Source organism: Sinohyriopsis cumingii, chromosome 8 (genome assembly GCF_028554795.1).
Source record: "Sinohyriopsis cumingii isolate HCF-2022 chromosome 8, ASM2855479v2, whole genome shotgun sequence".
Taxonomy (NCBI): domain Eukaryota; kingdom Metazoa; phylum Mollusca; class Bivalvia; order Unionida; family Unionidae; genus Sinohyriopsis; species Sinohyriopsis cumingii.
This window is the reverse complement of record NC_142968.1, coordinates 61,711,338-61,731,295: the sequence shown is the minus strand read 5'-3', so window position 1 is coordinate 61,731,295 and position 19,958 is coordinate 61,711,338. Positions and strand designations below refer to the sequence as shown.

General features: G+C 35.1%; 1 protein-coding gene across 1 annotated transcript in view; it reads left to right on the top strand.

The window, feature by feature from the left end:
• The first annotated feature begins 7,534 nt into the window (after window positions 1-7,534).
• Window positions 7,535-19,958, top strand: part of LOC149793664 (SCO-spondin-like) — a 112,748-nt gene continuing 100,324 nt past the window's right edge. Inside the window, exons 1-9 of the mRNA XM_089969031.1 lie at window positions 7,535-7,629; window positions 9,726-9,770; window positions 11,175-11,258; window positions 11,984-12,016; window positions 12,289-12,318; window positions 14,006-14,121; window positions 16,656-16,781; window positions 17,239-17,338; window positions 17,750-17,791. Coding sequence (XP_089825157.1) covers window positions 7,590-7,629; window positions 9,726-9,770; window positions 11,175-11,258; window positions 11,984-12,016; window positions 12,289-12,318; window positions 14,006-14,121; window positions 16,656-16,781; window positions 17,239-17,338; window positions 17,750-17,791 — 616 coding nt within the window. The 5' untranslated portion in view covers window positions 7,535-7,589. The remainder of the gene's footprint in view (window positions 7,630-9,725; window positions 9,771-11,174; window positions 11,259-11,983; window positions 12,017-12,288; window positions 12,319-14,005; window positions 14,122-16,655; window positions 16,782-17,238; window positions 17,339-17,749; window positions 17,792-19,958) is intronic.

Genomic DNA, 19,958 nt, shown 5'->3' with positions numbered 1-19,958 from the left:
GGGTGTGTGTCTTGTCCTTTCACTATTCATTTCACTCTCAAGCTGAGCACAACGATGGAAGAGACTAGCCAAATCGAACGTTTCGTCAGAGCTTTGCGAGGAGTCATTGGAAAATTCTCTTCAGACCAGCCCACGGACTACTCTCCTTCCTTTCGAGATAAAAGTCAAGATACTTGCTATATCTGTCAGAAGAAAGGGCATTGGTCTTCAGAGTGTCCAGACCGTCAAAAAAGAAAAAAAAAACAGGGACTAAAAAAGACAAAAGTAAAGATACCTGTTATTATTGTCAAGAAAAAGGACATTGGTCTCCAGATTGCCCAAAAAAGAAACAAGAGGAGTCAGAAGAAAAGAGGAATTCTTCAGAAGAAGAGAGGGATTCTTCAGAGGAGGAGAGAGATTCTTCAGAGGAAGAAAGCAGACAGGTGAAGAAAAAGAAACAGGAGAAGAAAAGAAGAAAGGAAGAAAGCGAGGAGGAAGAAGAAGAAGTCTCTGTCTAAACTTCTCCACTTGCGGTAATGAAGAAGGTAACGAAGGTTCCGGAACAAATTCTTGCGAGGTAAGAAAATCCACAAAATCCCAATGTACCTCTTCTGAAAGTAAGTCCGGGTTCCCTTGGGCAGTCTCCCCTGGTGCACCCCAATGGATCGTTTTCTGAGTTTCCGTCATGTTGAATCACTGTCGCATAGATTGACTGCACACAAGTGCTAGCGAATCTATATAGACTACATGACGTCACAGACTGCTCTCTTCGGATTGGATGCGGGCTGACTGAATTTTGTAACGCGTGTTTGGATTGGTGAATGAACTCAATCCGTTTCAATCCTTCATCTACCTATAAATAAGCGCAGTTCACTGCATTGATTCACCTGTTCTCGTCGCTTCAAGATGTGGACCACAGTCGAATCATCCACCCTTGTGTCTTCCATGATGTTTAGGACGGACATACTCATGTATGTCCGGTCCAAGTGGACCATTGTCGACAAGTCAGACACCAGTCTGTGGATACGAAGAGTGTACGTAGAAAGACAAGGTTGCCTCAAGAGGACACTGATTTATGGCCCTCGAGTAAGACGCAGCTTGAGGACAAGAAGATGCCGCAGATGCCCTTTATGTTAATGGATACATTAACATAAACCCAAAGGCCCTTTTCAGGGCCACCCATATTTCTCGAAAAGAGAATGACTTTTCAATTGCCTACCCCCTTTTTTTAAAATTTTTTAAAATTTTAAAAAAAAAAAAAATCCCATATTCAATTCACTTGTCCCTAGACATACCCAAACACTATTGACCATGTTCAATTTCCCTTGTCCCTAGACAGACCCAAATTCTATTCCCATGTAATGCTAATTCCCCTAGAGTTGCCCACGATTTTTCTCCATGTTAAATTTACATAGTCCCCAGAGTTGCCCAGGGGTGTCTGTAATGGTAATTCCCATTGTCCCTAGGGTGCCCCTATTAACTACTAAGGTGCCTAATTCAGTCATGTCAGATCCCATAACAGGTTCCGATTCAGACACAAAAACAAAGTCGTCAGTCGATACAAATCAAAGTTTACCAAAAGAGAGACAGAAGTTTTTAACATGGAGTTGTAACTCTATACCCAAGAGATAAAATGCTGAGATGGGAAGATATCTTCTTTGTCCTAGCTAAGAAGAAGTCCACAGCTGAGCAGAAGTAAAAATAAGGTATTTAATGTGTTGGTCTAGATCTAACACATCTAGTTTTTTTGCTTAATGTTGCCCAGGGACATGGAAGTCATGGACTTGAGGATGGCTCTGAAGTGCAAACAAGATATGGTCTGGAGTCCCACCAAGACGATTTGAATCTATTTCTTACCGGAATGTGTGGAAAGGGCTGCTTGAGCATGACGCCTCATTTTCTGCGAGATGGTAGCTGACAGGGAGACAAACTGTGACGGAAATGACCTTTATTTCCACACTTTTTGTCCTCAGTGGCAGTTGAAAACTGTGTTCTTGTCTGAGGAAGGGTCTATAAGACTGTTCCACATTTCGGCTAGGGTAGTTGACTGAAACGTACAGTAAACAAACTTAAGGCCCAGCCAAGTTGTGAGACTCTTATAGAACGATGTTCAGGGGGCGAATTTGAATGTCCGTTAGTGACACTAAGTATCAGCAGTCTAGAAGTTCCAGTTATTAAACCATCTGTATCATTAAGGTGAGGCTAAACATATAGGGAATGAGAATCACCGTACACGGTCAAGGGGATGTGTCGAAGATGGTAGTGCCCGAGGAGACTGTCTTCTAATAATACTAGTCGGCACTAGCTAAGCCATAAGACAACTGTAGCGAATAGAGAGAAGTGCGGTTATGTTCATCGCTTGTCTCGACTTGTACAAAGTCAGCACAGGCTATAACCAAGAGGAAAATTTCCAGTTGTTCAGACGAGGACGGCTCTACTAGAACAGTATGTAATTCCAATAATGATTTGGTCTGCCTAATTTTGTTATGGACTTGTGATCTTTCCGCCTTTAGCATATCTGTTCATTTGAATATGCTGTTATGAATATTTAATATGTATTGTTTGTTGGCTTTTCTCTATGATAATATATTATCTATATCTATATTTTGTGTTTGACCTTAGTAATCGAGTTAAGGGCCTCCCTGACCAGTTACACTTAGCTTGTAAACAAATATTTCTATAATTATTCCGATCATTATTGATAGCGATAAACATGTTTACATGTATCTGAATTTAGGACATTAGTTTTTACTTGGAAATTCCTGATCTTGATATAAACACTTAGGATGTTCTAGAAAGGAAGTTGACCCTCTTCTTGACTCTCTTATTGTGCCTTGCTTTTTATATCAATGTTGTTTACTTCAAAATTACTCTTTCCTACCTTAACATCTGAAATTTAATTATCATGATTGTTGTGTTCAGTTTTTAATTTGGAATGATTTATTTATTTAAATGATTCACTGGAATTAGAAAGTGATCACTAGCATTTCTTCAACTAAATCACTATTTAGGAATTAATGTGAACTTATTTAGGGACATTTTTGATTATATCATTGTGATAAATCAAGACCCTTGGCACATTGGCACATTGGTATATTCTACGCTACAGGCACGTTAGCGTATGTATGTATATATATATATATATATATATATATATATATATATATATATATATATATATATATATATATATATATATATATATATATACATATATATATTTATATCGACAGCTTTAGTTCTGCCAGCAATATCTGTATTATCTCTCTAATCGTCATATCTACCTACGTATCTAAATTTCAAATGTATTTTTAGATAACTTCAACCATCGTCATATGGTTTATGTCGTCTACAGAGATACAAGGTAAAAAAAGTTAAAATAAATATAACGCGATTTTCTTAAAATACACAACACATTCTATTATTAATTTGCTCTTTTGGAGATATTATGTTTTGGGTAAGCTCAATGTTACTTTCAAATTGACAAGAAGCATCAAAATATGTGAGAATTCAACTTTGAGAATGAGGTTAGAAAAATTAGCTTTGTCCATTGATTTGTTTGTCAGGTATTATGTATCAAGTTCCTTGTAAGTACTACCACGGAAATTTACAAACTCCTGTAGGTGCTAGATTTTTCCAAAATAAATTGCGCTTTCGACGAAATCCAACTGGTAGTTAATCATTTAAAACCGGTGCCTTTAATTTCCGAATACAAACCTGTCAGAGAAATCTCAAAAGATGTATTATTTTTTATAGCAATGTAACACATTCGCAGCGACAAGGAGCAAAACAGTCTATTAAATTTATGACGCAGCGGGGGCAAGCTATACAATCTGGGTTTACATCTTTACGCTCATCGCCTGATGGCACATTATCTATCTTCTTTGAATTCTGCTCCAAGTCTTCACATTTATCCAGCAAGTAGTCGACAGCAAGTTTCAGAGTTTTGATTTCCTCATCTTTCTCAGATAGCTTGACTTGTAACGGATTAAACTGAATGTGTACCCTGGCACCACACTTGTGGCAAACTTAGACTTCAGCTAGAAAGTCCCTCTCAGTACCGGTTTGCGTAACTCTATAAAAATAGATACCTCTTTCCTTACAAAGTCGGAACTATTTAGAAATTCCGACACAATTGGTGTCCAATGAGCAAACTGTAGGTGAAATAGGTAATATATATATATATATATATATATATATATATATATATATATATATATATATATAGTGGTGTGTCGGGTTGTTGTGCCGCCAGTGTCGTAGGTGTTATAGTTGGGATGGGGTGCTCCCAATATATTATTTAAGTCGCTATAAAAGTCCCACCCAGGCTCGATTTTGGTTGGAAGTTCGATTAGTAAAAGGTATATGTAAAGCTCCAAGCCTTCAGTCAGCAATGCCGACGGTTAAACGATTGAATATACAAAAAGGTGAAACTAATAACAATTTAACTGCAACTCATAAGTCAAATGATTAAAATTTCCCAAGTACTCTCCATCCGCTCGACCCTGTGATAGCCTATTGCATCATTTGATTAGCAGTGTGAGATAGATTTCCACTTGTCCTTGTATTCTACTCATCTGTGTATTCTTCTCTCCTATTCCTCCAATTCCTTCTCCTTTTCGACACGACTTTCTCCGAAATCCTTCTCCTATTGACTTCTCTATACTCCTCCTCCTTCCCGACTCCTCGACTCATTTCACACCTTCTCGTCGACTCTCTCCACCGACTAGACTAGACTTATCCGACTGCTCTGATAGTCTCACTTCGGTCTCCCCTCTTAGAGACTCGGGACTCAACTGAACCGGAACTTCTGTCCCCCAAAAGCTTCCTGTGAAAACACAAGGACTGTACAGTATTTTCCTTAGCACTCTCATGTCACAGTACACCCAGCCTATCATCCGATAACGGCTGTTACATTATTTCGGTCACGCATTCATTCACATCGAAATACTCTCACGTTCTTGTATGGTAAAACAACGTCGGAATAAAAGCACGGTATCATTTACCTCTCATACATACATCAATAAATAGTGTCACATCAGTATATATTCCTAATCCCATCATACTAAACAACATCACATCAATGAGACTCATATCTTTACATTACAACTCATACAAAGTACACAAATATTTAAATATGCATGCTCTGATATATCCATACATTCAACTTAACTAATCTTACACACTCCAAATTCACAATTCAAGCACGTGTAAATTCTAACATATCACACGAATAAATGCACTAGTTTACTACGAAGTAACTTATTAGCGAATGACAAAATTAATTATGACCACAAGCTAACAATCTACACAGTTCTCTACATAATACTCAAACTCATTTCTCAAATACACATATAAATTTAACACTACGAAGGTAATTATACGTAAAAAACTCTCCTAGTAATTAAGGATACATACTAAACATAATTCCAAATACAATGCCGTAATATTCTGCAACCTTTACGAAACATTTTCTTTCCTTAGATTCTCCTCTCTAAGTTTTACCGCCAAATTACGAGTGACTTCCTCGGCGTAACCCTATGTCGCTCAATTATCTTCCTAGGCGAGACTAAATTTTCGCTTGTTAGTTAGAAGTTATGACTCGGATCGAAAATGTTATCACACCCTCTATCTCAATTCCGAGTGGGTGTCGCTGCGACCCGATCCAATCAAACTTAGCGGACAATGTACTCTCGCTGTCTGTCCACGTTGGCACGGATTTAGAATACGCCCCGTTCCCCTCGCGGGTTCCTTTAGTCTTAGGACTTAGCTGTAGCACATAAGTGGGAAGTACCGCGATCCAACTCCTTTGCCGATTCAAGATGCCGGATCTTCTCTCTGGTCTCGGTAACCTTCCGCATGAGATTAACCATAGCCTGCAGCAATGTTTAGACATCAAACCATGGCTTGTAATAATACCTTAGTTTATACACGACTTACGAACTGTGGCTGAGCAAATGTCACACACACACACACACACACACAGACATATATAGTGGTGTGTCGGGTTGTTGTGCCACCAGTGTCGTAGGTGTTATGGTTGGGGTGAACATTTGCATATGATCAAAATTTCCTGTCGGATAAAATACCACGTCATTATTAAGTAACAGGTTTCAATGGGTGATACGTGTAGTCGCCGCGACCCTTTTCAAAACTGACATGTTTCCTGGGCAGCACAATGTTTCTTAAACATTAATGTTAAAGTGTATGAGATGACTGTCTTTTATATCTTTAAAGAACGAGATTTTGGAAAATATTCCTGGGATATACTGAAATCGGCTTACCATTAAGATGCTTTACAAAACACTCAAATGATTGATATCACGTCATTGTTATTGTTTTGACGTTAACTCAATCTACAGCGCATGATAGGCTATATAAGGCAGCCAGTGTAACTGGTGGATGAAGAACACAGGAAATCCCCGTATAAATCACCGACCCACAGGAACCTATATAATTTATCTCAACCCAGTATATTGCACCCAAGTCAGTATAGAAAATGTTTAAAAGGGTTTTAGAGCATTACAATGGATCTTTTCAGATACAGGACGACCCTGACCTTTACAAAATTTACGCCGGCGAAGAACAAATTCATATACAACAGTCTCTCTTGTATATCCAGGATATCAGCATATTTAATTATACCATTCGGGGCCCCAAGTGGCCGAGTGGTCTAAAGCGCTCACCGTTCCGGATCACTGCCATCTCACCTCTGTCTGCGTGGTTCGAGTCCAAGGCTCGGCTAGCGTGGGTATGTGGGAAAGCCTGTCAGTAGCTTCTCGTAGGTCGGTGGTTCTTCCCTGGGTTTTCCAGGGTTCTTCCTCCACCAGTTATACTGGCCGCCATGTATAGCCTATCTTGTGCTGAAAATGGCGTTAAACCCTAGAATAACATAACAATAATTATACCATTCAGCCATCGCGTGACGATGTGTAGAGGTATCGACTCGAGATCTGGCCAAGGCTTTCAGTACATATGGTTTCTGAGTGATGCAAATGTTTCGTAATTAAGACGTTTGATCAGAGTGCAGAGTGGATAAACTTGAGAACTTCAGATTAATTTTACGCCGGACCAAAGAAACAAGAACTAAATATAGAAAATAAAGTAATCCTGTAAACTGTAATGATATGAAAATCAACAAAATTATGAATTATCCGCATTGAAATTTCAGGAGAGACCATCCTGTTCTACAGAAATACACCGTATATGTATGTATGTATGTATGTATGTATGTATGTATGTATGTATGTATGTATGTCTGTATGCATGCATGCATGTGTAAGCAAATTTATCTATCAATTTATACAAAGAACCTGAACAAAATTTGCAAGTGGTATTTTATAAATTAAAACCTAAAATATAAATGTACCTGGTGTTATTTGTTTGTTTTGGTCGACACGGTTTCTGGTTCCAACGTATGTGAGGAGAATTAAACTATTGCAGTATATTATGATCTAGAAGTCACAAAAGTCAGAGTCGTGAATGATAAGTTTGATTCACGACGTCTTATCTTACAAATATGTCATATTCACTGAAATGTCATAATTTAGTTGCACGAGTGTAGGCGAGATAGTCTTATCGGCAGAGGAGTAGCAGCCGCCAACACATTCATGGCCTTAACAATGGTTGAACATTTTCTGAAGTTAATTGGTAAGACAGCTTTGCATTTGTTTAAAAGACATGTTACAGAGACAGCAATGAGCGTACTGTACAGTCTGTAAACATTATAAAACGTCAGTAGACAGCGTATGCAAAGATACCGGTGACTGTGACCTTTTTCCTTTTACATTAATAACGGTAAAGATCAGAAACACTAGTAGTCAGTGACTAGTAAACATCAAGACTGGAAATTGTGACATTTACTGGCAGAACAGGACATGCAGTTTTGGGAATGCGCACTATACGTGTATTAAATAATACAAACGGCCATAAATGTCACAGACGACAACAGTGAAAAAGAGTCTGAAGCCCAATGGTAAAATGTTTAAAAGCAATTAATGTCCATCGCGGCTGGAAGAAAGTATAAATGTATCCATATGTCCTTATCGAATATTATTGAAAGATTTCCTTGCAAGCGTTTACATTATTGTTTATACTAAATTCTAAAGAAAAAAGAATTATTTTAGCAGATCTCAGATAGTTTTAACGATGAGCGGAACTGAATTCATCCCTAATATCCCGAGATATTAATCTTGATAAACTTCGTTTACGACGTTATTCAGCTTGTAATCATCGAACCTTTCATACAGAAATGGCCATATCTCACGATTATGTATTACGGTATCTTCACCTATACCCTTTTCTAAAAATCAAAAACAATGATTTCGTGAATATAGCCGTAAATATGAACTTGCACGATTGTCACTTAGTAAAATCTGGACAATGCCCGCTATTTATTGATGGAGATTCATAGACATTAGGACATACAATCCATAGATGTACTTATTGATGGATATTCGGGTAAGTAGAAGAAGAAAATATATATACATATAACTGTCTTCCTTGTGAAATATGAAACTAAAGAAGACGACGGACTGACGGATGCACATACACATGCACTATAAATCAGGGCAAAACCTGACGGACAGGCAAGGGAAGTAATCGATTGTATTTTCTCCGCCAATCCCTTATACAAAAGAAACAACGCTCATCTGATGTAATATGGCATTTACTGTTGAATCTATACTTCTATTTTGTGATATTTGCAGCATCGACCTTAGTGTCACATTTCGTTATTTGGCAACGCAGCTTTCACAGCCGCCGCTAAATATCGCACATGTACCGGTGACGTTTCAAACCTGCGTACGCCATGTCACCGTTAAGTGTCACTTGTGTGTTCTGGTGTGGAGTGTCCAGTACGATTCCTGTTCTTAATGAGTTTTCGAACTCCAGTTGAAGCTGTGATCAGTTGCAGATTTTATATAAAATAAATAATGGGCCCTTTTGTGTAGCATTTTGATTTTACCGATATATCGATGGCTGCAGATGTTATAAATTACATTCAATCTTTTGCACGTTATGTAGCGGTCATTTATTGCTAGTTGCTTTAATAGATAATTTGTTGGTCACCTTTAATCATCACATGTCCGTTTTGTGCCATTATGATCTTGACTTGTGATTGGCGTTAGCTTTGCTCTGAGTAGGATGTTCTTGATGTTTTTTGGGTTTGTGGTAGGATATTAATGGTTTGTACGGGAGGATTAATTTCATTGTGTCACACGATACCACGATGTGCTTGTGTATCTTGATGACTTGACCTACTTTGTGCTTTATGGATGGTAGGTCAGGAGAAATGGTATCCGATCAACCTTTTTCTTGTTCTCTATATTTAATATATCAACGAGGTTTATTATTTAGCCATTAGTGTTGTCTGTCATATCATTGTCGTAGCATGAGTTCATCAAACGTTCAGACAGCTTATCAGAAGCGCCATATCAGTGTACTAAATGCCCTGTTACAAATATCCATTATGCTGCTTTCGCTTCTTCTAGGAGTTCTTTTTTTCGTATCCATTTGTATTAAGTTTGTAATGAATTATATTATATTATATTATATTATATTATATTATATTATATTTAAAATGTCAATAGTAAGATAGGTAGATATAAGCTCAATAACAACAACAACAATAATAATAATAATAATAATAATAACAACAACAACAATAATAATAATAATAATAATAATAATAATAATAATAATAATAAAGTTTTTGAAGCTGTTTTGTACTATGTTTACTTTGCCAGGTTTATTTCTAATTTTGGAGTGCATCTTTGGCGCTGATGTTAAAGGTAATATTTCATGTTCGTTCATAATTTCGATCTTACACGTTTGTGCCAATTTTTTCTCGATTAAGAATATCGTACGTATAAAAAAAATATCTTTAAATCTGGATAATCTTCCTCGAGACAGATGTATGTATTTGGTGTGATGCGACTATGAAAAGCCTAGAAACTCGTGCTTTGTTTATTTTATGCTACAAGGTGCACAAGTGCAGCCACATCCACTGTTTAATCAACATTACTCACAAGGATGTATGTCTCTTAAATGCGATAAATCAAGCGCCAAGTAAGGAAATTGTGCAAGGTGATCTACTGCCTTCATCAATGAATGAAAACATTAACTTTTTAAGTACATTGCTCAGGTTTGCCCCATTGTAATGTGAATTTTAGATGATGTTTCCTCCTACAGTTATTTGTACATTTTCATGTTGAGAGAACATTAAACAATCTAATGCATCACACTTTGTACCTAATTCCCAAGTTCAGACCTTGGTTTCGTAATTTCTATCCAAATGCCGATATGTATATAAACAGACAAGGCGAGACACCAACCCCTGCAGGTTCAGGCACATGTCTTTTTATCTTCATTTAGATTTTCTGGTCGAAATCACACGTAGATCTTTCTATATGTAAAATGTCTATACATCAGGCACATTTGTTGTGTTCTTTCGTACGTTATCTTTTGCTATTTATATTGCAGACATTCCTCTCTGTACTTAATCATTATCACTTCTAACAGTAATCACAGTACTCGGCATTTACAATATATGCCACAAATGGTCAATTAATTCTCTAATTGATGCGACAAGATGGTTAACTTGGTATACATATCTGGGGACTTTGGAACTGACAATACCTTATGTCCTTGTTTTATTTTTTTTACCATAAATTCTTGCAGCAAAAATTTATGAACTGCATGAAGAATTTAAGACTATTCGTTTAGATGTTTGGTGTCGTTTGTAACTGAATTGTTTCGGTTGTGTGAGTGCTCAAAATTTTAATTTGTTATCACATTCCGTGTTTATAATAATTGCTGTAGCTATCACTATTACTATTGATACTACTATTAACCGACAGCTGCTATTTCATATACTACTACCACTCCTACTGCTTCTGCTGCTGCGTGCCATTTTTAAATAACGACCTTGATGTAATTTGTTTATGTTCATGAATTTAAAAATAATGTCATTTGTCTCAAATTTTTCTAATTTCACAGATTTAAGGATTTTCTTTTTAAAATTGCAGTTTGACTCCCTATTTTTCCATTTAAAATGGAATTGTCCATTGGCTCATGATCCTTAAGATATATTCTCAGATGTTTACGACAGATGATGATGATGATGATGATGATGATGATGATGATGATGATAAGGATGATGATGATGATTATTATTATTTGTATTATTATTTCAGACGATCTAGATCGTGTTAATCTCAAACGATTATCCACTGACCCTTTGAGGAACTATCCTGAAGAAATACGAACATTTCTACCAGGTATATGTTTAAAATCATACTAGTTATAACGTTTAGTTTTCCTCTAAAATCTCATATTCAAAATCTCAAATATTCCAAGTTTCTCCAATTATTCGTCTTCCAGCTTACTAGTTAGGAATATCGTAATGAATATGTAAATTTGTAATTACTTTTCCTTGTCTCCTATATTAGCTAACAGCACGTAGTACTTAGAAGAGCAAATATTCAGTCGGGTGACATTATATATAGAAATGGAACAGTCGCCATGGACCTCATATATAGAAATGGAACAGTGGTTATGGACATTATATATAGAAATTGAATAGTCGCTATGGACCTTATATATATATATATATATATATATATATATATATATATATATATATATATATATATATATATATATATATATAGAACAGTCGCTATCCACCTTATATATAGAAATGGAACAGTCGCTATGGACCTTATATATAGAAATCAAACAGTCGCTATGGAACGTATATATAGAAATGGAACAGTCACTGTGGACCTTATATATAGAAATTGAACAGTCGCTATGGACATTATATATAGAAATTGAATAGTCGCTACTAATGAATTGCTCGATACACGTATAAGCTTAATGATGTATAGATATGTACATATCTGCGATGGTTTAAAATTAGGTTGCTCATAATCTGAATTTTGATTCTAAATTGCCTCGTTTGTCCTGGAAATTAAATATTAATCTTTTACTTTTATCACAGCGTCAAGCGAGACTAATACTTCAAGCAGATTTAGTAAGTAACATACTAATCATACTACTGTTAGTGCTGTAACTAACTATTAGTACATAATTAATACTAATAAACACGACAGTGATGATGATGGTGACGGTAATGATAATGATTAAAAGTACAGTAATTAAATGAGATAAGACTGGAAAGTTTGGTTCAAGAACGTACAGGAAGTTATTCTTCTCTTCGCAGTAGTAAATACTTCGTATATTTAGCACCTAACGTTTCTAGAAAATGAGTTTGCAAACATTTTATACCACCTATTTTTTATTCAGGTTTGTTGGGGCTGAGACATGCAGATTTAGGTAAGTATTTGCATTAGCAGTGTTGATTGTAAATACTACTTGATAGCGTAAGCTTGATATTGTTTAACAGGTTCGCAATCAGCGAATAACTCATTTGTGTAGTTCTAAAGCCATATATAAAAAGGAAAATACTAATTATAATTAGCATAGATTTCATATGGAACTCATTCACGTAGTTTAATGTTTACAACTTTTGCGATCTCCTCACGCGTTGCAATGATTAAAAAGAAAGGTATTTATAAGAGTATTGGAAACTTGTAATTTTCGAAAATATGAAGCTGTGAAACATCAAAACCAAAAATTCACAAAACTATTACGTTACCCTTAAAAATAAATCATATTAAATGATGAATAACTTTCCCTGAAAATTGTGACTGAATATATAGGTACACAATCAACACACCCGTCTGTGTGTTTTTTACGACTAGTTCACCTATCGTGCCATAGACAGCAGCGATGCCTTCGAAAACAGTATTGACCAGTTTTTATTGAAATGTACGCAGCATGCTCCAAGGTAGGATTTAGAACTAAGAGTTCTTGATAATTAGAATTTATTGGGATATATTATTTCAAAACGCATAATCTTAAAAGGGTATGACACAGAAAGCTACTTTACACATCTACCATGCCCTGTATTAAAATAAAACTAATTAATTTGAGGGTACGCACAAATTCAAACGTATCTTAGTCATAGGTCTTATATTTAAGAAATTGTTACGAAATAAACTATGCATATTTAACACGAGTTTGTATCTACACGTATTCATGGGCGCCGGCAGGATTGTTTTGCTGGGGGGTGGGGGCAGTCAGTCAGAATCTTGAGACTTATTTTCAGCTTTATTTACATGATCAAACTTGTCGGAATATATATATATATATATATATATATATATATATATATATATATATATATATATATATATATATATTTGCAGTATGATTTCCAGGGGGGTCACGTGACCCCCCTTGACGTATGCTGCTGGCGCCCATGCATGTATTAGTAATTTAAAGTCTTTTGTTTTTCAATTAGTTTCTTGCAAGCTGTTGTATTTTAAGTTTCAGTGTGCACTCAAGTGGAGTAGTTTCGTGAATATGGGGCTAAGCCGTTCCGTCAAAAAACGTTGCTTAACTTTTCCAGTAATACATGTTATTTCAAATTTGGATATCTTGCTCAAAATGGACGAATTATCATTTTTGGATTTATTAGACTATTTTATTGTAAGATTTAGAGCCGAGTCAGAGTTTTGCGAGAGAGGGGCCAGTTACACTGAGTTGTTATTAATCACAAACGATTTATATCCTTTGCAAATGTATAAACATCAGTATTAAATGCAAAATATAATAAAAGGTATAGTTATAGTTCGTATATAAAAGTATAGTTCTTGATAAATACAAATAAAATATACATAGAATATCTGCATACAAAATAATCCGTGTTCTAGATTGGTCTTTTGTGGCAATCTTATCACAAATTTATCCATAGAGAGTAAAAGTTTGTCATGCAAAAACTATATCAGCGTCTTTCAGTCGTAAGTTACAAGAAATACGTTTTTCATTACATGATGCGACATTTTCGTTCTTTTGGTGGAATTCGATTTCGAAAAAAAAAACGTTTGCATAAATGTTTGGTTAGACATCTTTGAAAACGCAAGTTAATTTGATGTACATGTGATTTATTTTATTTCAGACAAAATTTCACAGCTAAGTAAAAACCACACCATCTGTCTGGGTTGCCATATTTCAACACCATATTTGTTCTACCATGAGTGCAGAAATGACATCATCATCTGCAACGCAGGATCGGTGAGTAGATCGAATGGACAAATTATATGATAGATGTATTTTTTTCTATCACTTAGAGCTCAAACTATATATATATGTTCCTCAAAGAGACCATATAATGATTGCGGAATTTATATCAATCGAGAGTTGGTCCACTTTAAAAACACAGAAAACTGAAAGGATTCACTGGTAGAAAACTGACTAACGTCAGAGGTCGCAAGCTTATTTTAGCAATAAGCGATAGGACCTCTATGGAAGACTGGCAAACCATATATATAAATTATCATAAGTTTTCAATTAGACTAGCGAATTAAAGAACACATCGAAAGAGCAAAGCATAGCACGCTACACAACTTATTCGCATTATCATATTATGACGATATTCAATCTGCATTGCAATTACCTTCGTTTGGGGCTGTTTTATTCAGGAATAAGGTTTGATGTGATGTTCTAATCATAGAGAAATGCAATGTGGTCCATATAGATAAGGTATCAGTACGGTGGGAAAATAGTATAAATGCATAGTCATTATTTGTTTTAAGGTAAAAATCAAGAACAGTTTCGTATATGACAACTATAGTTTATGTTTCTTGGTTAAGAAGCAACTTCAACAATTTACCAACTTGAGAAACACTGCTAATTTTTGGAACAAAGAAAATGGTATTCACCAAGTATCCTAGCATGTTCTTTATGGCCACTTTGGTTGCAAATAAATCAGATTATGAAATGACATTTATTCTGCCTTTGTTTTAAGCATAAAGACATTAATTGCTATTATTTCATAATTGAGTCCAGTTATCAATGACATTTCTATTGACATAGATAAGTAATTTTGTTATTTAGATCATCATGTTTCAGCATGATACGACACGTGTGTATGTATGTATGTATGTATGTATGTATGTATGTACGTACGTACGTATGTATGTATGTATGGATGGATGCATGCATGCATGTATGTATGTATGCATGTATGCATGCATGCATGTACGATTGCATGTATGTATGTATGTGTTTTAGAGTCTACTAGGTAATGCACGTATAATGACAATCAATTACTCGATATTTGTTTTTAATTTGGTTTTGTTTACTTAAAAATATTTGAATCAGTGAAGCTCACCTTAAATATGTATGAAAGTGATGTTAGTGATAAAAAGATGACGTATGAGAGAGAGAGAGAGAGAGAGAGAGAGAGAGAGAGAGAGAGAGAGAAACATGTAAAATGGATTGTCATTGTCAGATCCTTATTTCAAATGGAAAAAAGAAAATACGATTTTATCGTATCTTTGTGTTACCTGAACCGAGCGCACACTTCGTGCTTGTCCATAGTAAGTAGGAAACATAAAACAGATTAAAGTCAGTTCCATGATTATTGATGATGAAGGAGTTCAAATATCAGTACAGCAGTTTCTTTGTAAAAGCCTTTATAAAATGTCAAGGAACGGTTAAACATTAGGAAATACGTATTGGGAAAAATGTCTGTGATACTGTTGCACAGTCAATGCTGTTTATCTTTAAACAGTTTTGTCCATTAGAATTTACAAAACTTATAGGCTGTATATATGCTGGTTAAGATGGTTGTATATTATATCTCCGATTAGTAACAACATAGACGCTGTGCCTCTCTTTCAACACAGAACAAGAACTAGTAGCGAAAAAAAAATTCCGAATTTGAAAGCTGATCGTAATTTGCAGAAGAAAGCTTCATAGCAAAAAAGGCAACTTCAGCACTGCCTCTGACGACAATCAACAATGCAAAACCACTTAGGTAGCAAGCACACACAATAAGTTATTATATGTAATTATTAGTGTACAAAAATAAATTTCATTTTGGTAATATATTGTTCGCTTTTCTGAGGATAAAAGTATAAAGGCGAAGGTGTGTTTCCACCTTCAGTCATGAAGTAACATGATTAACTGAGTCAGATGGAAAATGATGTTTTTTTATTTTTTGTTCTAAAGGGGAATAAATATATGAGTCACATGACTAATTTGTACTGTAAGAAGCGCACTATAATACATAAGTTGAACCATCGCTCATGCAACGAATTTACAGTTACTGAAGTGACTTTGTGCAACCGATTAACAGTCAATATAAATGAATATGAATAACCGACAAAGCGTAAATGAGGATGTAACGAAATATGAATCCTTGAGAGTAATATTTGCAGTCTCGAAAGGTGAATTTATAATGCACAAAACTATAACCGAATATAAAGAAAGGACTTTTTTCATATGGCGCTAGAGATCGTCAGGTCTGGGCATATTGATAAAGCATATAAGCGAGTTATTTCCCTTTACTTGTAACTAAAGGCGAAAGCGGTTTCGTATGTAATACGTACCATTTCTTGTACGCTTTCTAAATAGCTTTATAGTTTGAATGAAATCCAGAACTAACTGGGATTTATGAATGGATTTATTATGTGCCTCTTAAACATTCAACATACGCGAATATATATATATATATATATATATATATATATATATATATATATATATATATATATATATATATATATATATATATATATATATATATAAATGTACAATTGCAGGTTTGCATGAATGCATCGATTGTGGCAGACGTCCGTCATATACATGATCCACAAGCTATAACTGCCCAAGCAGCATCTTACCCATACAAGGGATGTTGTAACCCTAGTGATGTCCATTGCCGTTCGGTGGGTATTTACACTTGATCTGTAAGTGTTTGCCATGTGGTCCAAATATCATAAGTAAAACAATCAAACCGAAATGTATTCGATAATGATGATCATCCCAAAGGGACTGTCAGTTTCAAGCGGTCAAAGTTACAACTCCAAATGCCACTAGAAAATAATTTCCAGCGGGATTCACTAAAACATTATTGATCAAGATGTGGTTTGAAGAGAGAAACCGGTCACGAAATCCTGTACCACACGCACATCATCTATCAAAAGAAAAGAGACATATGCGATATCAAATGGTTCAACTTAGAAGCCGAATTAAGATGGGCAGGTCGAAAACATTGAATAGAACAGTATGTATGAATATTTTGATTCAATTATTGGTGAGATTGAGGTCTATGATAAACACCTCTAGAAAACGTCTAAAGTATTGAGCGACAATTAAATACTGATATTCCTTTCGTTGTTTCAGACAACGAGGAGTGTGCATACATGTTCAACCACTGCAAATTGTACAACAAGGGGAAACTACGAAATTGCAGTATGCAGAGGATCTCTCTGCAATGTTCATGGTATTAATTTCATCTTCAACTGTGCATGCATCAATTGGTCATTTCTAGAACTGAATTCTAAATATGATGCATGTTTATTGACACTTATAAGTTTGGCCTCAGTTTAATTTAAAGATGACTCCAAAAGAGTTAACTTTATTCAATTGTTTCTTTAAGATGAGAGTTTTATTTCGGTAAAAAAATGTATTTTATGTCTGACTTAGTAACTACAATAAACTGAATCGTTAAGTTCCCCTTTTCATCACTGTTTTTATAACAGATAATTGTACACATCGTATTGGAAGTTTGTCTCTAGAAAGTATTTTCAGTAACGCCATCAACACTACTAATACAGGATCATAGCAACCACTATAACCATAACCGCAACTTCCATCGTCACCGTCGTTTATAACCGGCTGTTTTCATTTTCAGACGTATCAGAGATTGCAGTCCTCAAATCGGCAATGCCACCAGGTAAGTATTTACAGCACAACGCATTGCTTCGTCATGCATAAAAGAGTTTCGTTAAAATTTATAGAGTAATGAAGTGTACAGAGAACCCAAATCTAGCTCACTCTCGTCTAATACACCCCACCCAACTTCAGCTCTTTAAAATAGAAGACGGAACAATTGCTAATGTTTTTTACAGGAATTGGTACGAAAGCAGCAATTAGTGTTTTAACCACAGCAAAGTTTGTAAATTGTTGAATAGGTGACAGTGGTAGCATTTGGAAGTCGTGCTCCCGATGCACACGCACACGCACATGCATGTATATATATATATATATATATATATATATATATATATATATATATATATAAAGAGAGAGATTTATAAATATACACCAGACAGAACGGAAAATGTTATCCCTGGATTATATAGAAGAATGCTTGGCGGTAGTAGGCAGAATTAATATTTAATATAAATAATACTATTATACAGGTTAATTCGTATTCTACGGAGATTCAGTCCCAGGTCCGCGTCTTGCCTACACACATCAGCCCGTATTCCATCACCCAAAAATGATGCTATTTAATCGGTGTTATAAGTACTCGTATGTAAGAGACACAAACGCATGACGACCTCGTAATTAATTGTCATCTATCTACAGTCATTCTGGATTCCAATGCATACATTACTAGGTTGTCATGCGAGTGTGTCTGCTGCACACGAGTGCATATAACACCGATTAAATAGAATACTATTTCGTTGATTTGTGCTTAGTCGTGATGGATAAGACAATTGCCAACTATTTGTTTCATTTACGTAACAAAACAGCAGCGGCATTGCCTCGTGTCATATGGCAGAGTACTGACCGGTCACTATACATTGCCTAAAAAAGTTTATGCTAATTCGTACATTAAATAGCCTGCCTTATGCTGTTTTTTTTTTTTTTTTTTTGTAAAACGTTAACCTTTGGTAGTCAAACGAATAAGAGGTAAAGGAATTCAGAAAAAAGTACTATAATAATTAACTATTAATGTTTAGTTTCCTCAGTTGATCTATTAAATACTTAGTTGACTTAGTAAACAAGTATATTGCGTCAGCTCCGACAGCGTCAAGACATAACCTTGCTTATTTGTTGCATGGTCTTTTGAACCATGAGATATAGACTGAAATTGCAGTTTCAAGACTATCGCCATTTTCTTCATTCAAATCCAGATAATTCCTAAACATGAACTTGTTCGATTATCTTCCCTTTTTGTTTTTTTAAGTCGAAAACTTGCACACGTTTTATTCTTTGCTTTTGTAAAATCGTTTCAGGCTGCGTATCAGCTACTGGTTTTATATTCTTTATCATGTTTGTATAAATCGAATTGCGTATAGAATTGCATGTACTTGATGTTTCTTTTCAATTTTTGTTATACCAGATAATGTTATCTGTTTTCATCACTATATCTCTTGATAACATAAATAGACCATCACCACCAATAAAATAGTTTAATATAATTTAGAAACATAAATATTTTGCTGCACTATAACTGTAATATTTTACATTCTAACTTTGTTCGGCGAAAGTTAATTTTTGAAACAACTTCTTTACTATAATGTATCGAATAATAAAAAATATAAAGCATTATATGTTGCATTTTGTACTTTGTGACCTAAAATACAAATCACATTAACCTATTACTTTGACAGCCTTGATATTAGTTCTTCTGGTAGCTCGTTTGGCATTTTGTTTGTACAACAAAGCAAGCACATCCTATTTTCCATCAGCAGTAAGCATGTATTTCACTGAAATTATTTTCAAGAACGAAGAATTACACAATGGTTGTGGAACACACATTTTCTTATATTTCCCCCTGACTGTGACTTTAATTGTGGCTTTTTATGTTTGAATGAACTCAGCATTTGAAATTAAAAAGTCTCTTTGTGCACAGATAACCTTTATAATTCAAAAGCTTCCCTCAATGTTATATTTAGGCCCTCTGCCTGCAGGGCAAACTGGAGTCGAAAATTTAGCGACAACAGTGCAAAATTATTAAATACCATTCATTCAGTAATATCATATATCTAATGAAATTTATTTATTAATTTTGATATCATTTTTAACTCAAACTCTTGCTGTCGAAACCGTTCCTTTATGATGCTACAGTAAATGTTTGAAATGATGTTGGACATGTTATTTGACAGGAT